The sequence below is a fragment of the Chaetura pelagica genome, unplaced genomic scaffold, assembly GCF_000747805.2.
Source record: "Chaetura pelagica isolate M959 unplaced genomic scaffold, ChaPel_1.0 scaffold11, whole genome shotgun sequence".
NCBI lineage: Eukaryota > Metazoa > Chordata > Aves > Apodiformes > Apodidae > Chaetura > Chaetura pelagica.
Genome location: NW_009952694.1, coordinates 5,756,763 through 5,762,231, shown reverse-complemented (window position 1 = coordinate 5,762,231; position 5,469 = coordinate 5,756,763). Strand labels below are relative to the sequence as shown.

The following is a 5,469-nucleotide window of genomic DNA, read 5'->3' as shown; positions in this document are numbered from 1 at the left end:
CGCACACTCCCTGCCTCACAGCCCTGTTGCCTGGCTGGATTTTCAAGGGTTTAAAAAAACCCCTTTCCTCAGCGCGCAGTTTTTTTTGAGAGCAGGGTTTTTTGTTCTCTAGGGCGTGTAGTCGTGTGTGTGCGTGTGTGTGTGTGCAGGAGTTTTTCCTTCCAGCGGCTGAACTCCCTCGCAGGAATGTGCCGGGAACGCACTTCTGGGCGCCGAGCGCCCTCTGCCCGGCGGGAAGGGATGCAGAGCAGCAGCAGAGCTGCGAGTTCCTCGCGGCTGCCGCTGGGGCGTGGGGCTTCCGCAGACACTTGGCACTGAGAAGCCGGTGCGTGGTACTTGAGCACATCACTTGAGCACGGGGACTGCAGGGGAGGGTGGCAGCTGTGCTGTGCGTTGTAGAGCTGTGGGAAGTCTCCCATCCTAACTGCCCTGCTTGGGCTTCTCGGGAGCCAGTGTAACCGGCTCCCATGCCAGCGCCACAAAGAGGGGGTGGGGAGAAGCCACTGGCGAAGGCAGTTGTTGAAATGGCTTGATCATCCGTTATTGGGGAATATGATAGGATCTGGTCTCAGTCCCTTCTGGAAGTCCATATCCTGGAGACCTTCTCCATCGTATGACTACTTATCTTATGACCCCCAAATACAAACATAGAGCACTGGGGAATGCACATGCTCAATTTTCTGGAAGCAGGATCCTGGAAATAAGGTTATATGGCATGACATTATTTCCTTGTCCTCCTGTGGCGAGATCAGACAGCTCCTCTCCATGAGGCTGTGGAAACTGGCCTATTTGTCTCGTGAGAGATGCACAGCTAACAGCATGTCAGTGGAGGAACTAAGGTCCTCATGAAGTGTCTGGAACTGAGGAGGAGGCTACCAGAGCAATCTGTCCAGCCTGCAGCATGTGTCTGGCTGCCATCTCAGCAGCCTGTAGGAAAGAAAGAGGGTGGCAAGGAATGAACTATGGATTCCTTTATGTAAAGAGTCACCCCCATAAGAAGAAAAGACCAACTATAACATATATATTCAAGAACTGAGATGTCCATTATGATCTTGACCTTTTCCAGTGCCTTGTATAAACCATTAGCATCAGTCAACTAACCCAAATCTTCTGCTTCATGCTGAAAGAATTAAAATTTGTCCTCAGCAACTTTCACTCCATTGTCTCTTTAGATTCTGCAATGTTGCTGTGACAGATCCAGGTGAGGTTTTAAGTGAATGAATGGACAGAAGACTTGTCTCAGTTGTACTGACCAGCACATAGTGCGTGGCATGCTCCCAGTCCCATGATGCCTGATTTGGTGCATGGCTGCAGGATGCCCTTTGTGTAAGGCATATGTCCACTGATACACACGGAAAGCTTTTTGATATACTCATTATATGGATGGGAGGCCACTGGAACAAAGAACTATTCATGCAAGTTTAAAAGATGAAGACTAGCATCAGTGTACCCACTTGGGCAGCCTGTGAGATTTCTCCTTTGAAAATAAAGCCAAAACCCTTTAGGCCAGTTCAGCTAGACAGATCAAAGATCTTCAGCGTGAACAAGCTGAGATAGTTTGGCATGTAACATTAGTCTTTATACTTACTCTGAGGTTTCCAGAGATTCTAAATAGCAATGTCTTTTTAAATGCAATGATATGTTATTCTAAGTGTTGCGGTGGCGCCTAGGAAATCGGTCTGGATTGGGTCTCATTCTGCTGGATGAGATCCACAGCAAAAAAATTATTTCCTCTGCAAGGTTCATCTAAACTAGCTAACACATTAAATACCCTGGTGTGCACGCTGTGTTTTCAAACCATGCTACTTAAAGGGTGTTATTTTCTTTCTAATATTGAAGAGATCTGACGATGTCACTCGGCTCTATCACTCTCCCAAGCCATGGAAGATACTGAAATTATGTTTAGCCAGTTTTCTGCACTGTCTAATTTTGTGCTGGCAAGCTGAATTCCTGAGGTATGTCAGATGAGTCTCAGAGCTGCCTTAATTTATACTGGCCAAACCATTTCCTTCTGCACCATTTCACAGGTGTGGGATCAGGAGAGCAATTCATGTTCACTCCTCGACCACCCCTGCTCAGTAACTATCACGGTTTATCCCTGAATTCCCAGAAAGGGGGCAAATGCTGCCACCAAGCTTAAAAAAGCTTTATTGATCTGAGAGTTCTCAGAGAGGCTGTGCAACAATAAAAAATGCAGCTACATCCCTTTGCCACGCTGCCTGCATGTGAATTTGGAGGAGTAAAATTTTCACTAACATTCCCAGTTTTTACTAGTACTTAAGTTGCATCAGTCCACAGAGTAGGACAGAAGGTTCCATCTAGTTCCTTCCCAGAAATCCAATATCTTTTGATTTTGTGTTTGGCAAACTACACAGTTTTTATTTATCAAGTCCTTCTAGAATGAAAATTTGGACTCAAACTCTTCAGCTGAGAGAAACCATCTAATCTCCCTGTAGGTTTTTTCCTGGTATAAAGGTGCAATCAAGCTGCCGCATCATTGTTGAGTCTGGAGTGTAAGTGGACACTCAAATAAATAAAAGCCACACCTGCTGCAGGCCAGTACTCGTCTCTATTTGATTACATTGTTTTCTTAGAGAAGATTTTTGATGGCTGCAGCTAATCTAGAATCTTAAGGGTGATAATTGGACAAACCAGTTCAGCTGGGCAGCCGATTCTGTGCAAACCTAAATGGAATAGTAATGCATGACTAATACACCACAGCACTCTGCATGAGATAACAAATGCAACACAAACCAAACACACTGTGAGAGGAAAGGATGAAGATATCGAATAGTATATATGTGCTACTCCTCCACTCTGAAGTTCACTCTTTTCTGCAGACCACAGTGCTGCAGGGACAACAGCGTGACTTTGCTCTCTGCCATCAGGTACCCTGAGATCCCATTGTTCCCTCCTAAATGTTTACCAGCCTGGAAACAAATGAGAAACTTCTCCCCCCGAATTTGCTGAACTGACCTGTAGAACATCTGCCTGACAAAAAGTCAAGAGGCTCGTTTTTGAGGAAAATCGGGGATGCTGTAAATCCTGGGATTTAAAACCCCTGGGTCCCCGCAGGGAAGGGTGGCAGCGCATCCCGCAGCTGCAGCCCGGCACTGCTGGGGCTGGCCTGACCCCCAGGGGCCAGCGCGGGCACTGCCTCCCGGCTGCTGGCGGGGGAGGAGCGTGTCCCAAGGCTTTCCTGGGTGTCGGTGAGCTCCTGTTGTGCAACGTCGGGCAGGGACCTCTCTGCTGTGCTTCCCAGCTTTGTGCTTGGGAGTAAGAGCTTCTATGAAAACATAACTCAGTGCTTAGGAACAGTCAAGAAAAGCTAATTTCATTTTAGGAATTATTAGGAAAGGAACAGAAAACCCCGCGTTGTTATTGGTGCTGCAAGTACGAAACACCTCAGATGCTCTCTGCTGCTCTGATTCTTCATCTCAAAGCCCCACGCATTCTGTATGTGAAGAATGCGATTGCAAACCAGCTGCAATTGCAAGTAAATTCTAGACATCAGGAAGGACAGATCTGGTGGGGAAATGAGGTAAAGCCTGGCAGGCAGTCATGCATTGAGGATGACCACTGAGCAGGCTGAGCCATTTAAAATGTTATAGTTTCCATCCTTCTAGCATATTTTTTTTCCCAGAGATATTTAATACTATTCTTCTTACCCATAACTTTTAGAGCAACATTAGCTGCAGTTTCTTACGAATTTAATTCTCCTCTTGCAAAGGTCCCTGTGTCAGAACCGCTAAGTGTCGTATGGGTTGTCTGCACTGCACTTCCTTCAGTCTTTCTTTCTCCATCTGCTCTCCCTCAAAAAGGAACAATAAAAATATGAGTTCTCTTGGTTTCCCCATTCTCAGCTTTTGTTTTGATGCCGCAATTAAGTTCAGCATCATTATCATGCAGAGTGAGACAGATTTGGTAACCAGCTCCAAAGGACCAATCTTTTCTGCCCTTAACCAAAAGCACCAGACTGTATAGGGACCTGCTGTGTAGTGGAACATCAACTTTATTTCTACATTCAGTAACTTAGACTATGAGACCTCCCCCAGTGTTTGGCCTACCCACACCCAGGGCCGCTCTGAGCTTTCTTCCAGGATTTCTTCTACGATCTGTCATTGTCTCATCTGCTTCCTTGCTTTGTTTTTATGGCATTTTCTTATTTTCCTTCTCAGTCTTCCCCTTCCTCAGGCTTCTCTTCTGGCTTCTGCTCTTCTAAGTGACTGATTGAAAAGAAAGTGGTGAGCTAGTATTAATTTAGTAAAGTGAACCTTCCCTGTCAGGTATCTTAAAGCTTCTGAGAGGACCTCGAAGAAACAGCCTGAGGTTGGACCAGTAAAGACAGCAAAGGTCACAACTCTTCTGACTTGTCTACAGGGTGAATATTACCACTAACACACATGCTACAGTTCTAAAATGCATAAAGCAGCTAGATAAGGAGTAGATACTAGTATTTATTTTCCCCCACATATCAACTCAGCAGCATTAATGGCACCAAATGAAGTCTTTGCTGACCATTGGGTTTTAATGGTTCCTAATTTCCTTACTACTTATCCACAGCTCTCTAATTTGTGCCTAAAGTACTTGGGAACCCTGTGTAACCTCTGATACAAGATTAACCAGGCTAAGTGCCTAACCCTGGATGGTTTTAGTATGACACTGATGTGTGTGAAGGAAAAAAAGATGAGATCTAACAAAGTAATTCACTTCTCCTTGAAAACATTAGGAAGCTAAAAGGTGAAGAGATCTGCAAAATGGACCCATTGCTTCTAGCCTTAAAACTAGGCAGCAGCATGTATTTAAAGCCATCAATAAATGCTGAGGGATAGGAATATTTGGGCATGTTTAATAAGGCTTTCAGCTGATGAGTCACATGTCAGAACTGATGGGAAATCTAGGGGGAATTTTGGGTCCAATGACAAGCAGTTTAGCCTGCAGCAACCGACAACCTCCAAGGAGCTTGCTGCTGACTGCTCAGGCTCTCAGAACTCGGACATGATTGCTACAGGCACTAAGGAAGAGGCACTTTCAAGAGAATGAAAAGTTCTGTAGTTTGAAGGTGAGTTTCCAGGGAAAACTAGGTCTCCTAAGAAGAAGGATCAGAGAGAAGGAAAAAAACCTGAGAGTCCCTGAGGATGGAAGAAAAGGTCTGAAGGCACAGGTATACTGCCTTTGCAAATCTTAGCCTGACTTCAGAGGGACGATAGTGTTGAGCTGACACTTCTCACACAGGCTTGTGAGCATGAATGAAAATGCCTTTCAGCTCTGAGATCCTTGCATTCTCACAGCAAATTTATCAAACAAAAAGAAACAGACTGACTTCTTGTTTGACTCAACAGGGCTTCTATGCATGCAAGGTGTTATTTTGTCTACTTTTTACTTGGGTAAGTAACGGATTGGCCAAAAACATATGTCCCCTCACCTTCTAAAGTGAATAAGGGCATGTTTATTCGGTGTTGAGCCAAA

The 5,469-nt window shown here is 45.1% G+C and overlaps 1 protein-coding gene across 1 annotated transcript in view; it reads right to left on the bottom strand.

Moving 5' to 3' along the window:
• Positions 1-4,174: 4,174 nt before the first annotated feature.
• LRRC74A (leucine rich repeat containing 74A) overlaps positions 4,175-5,469 on the bottom strand; it is a 19,681-nt gene continuing 18,386 nt past the window's right edge. Inside the window, exon 14 of the mRNA XM_009993969.1 lies at positions 4,175-4,226. Within this exon, the coding sequence (XP_009992271.1) occupies positions 4,175-4,226 (52 nt within the window). The remainder of the gene's footprint in view (positions 4,227-5,469) is intronic.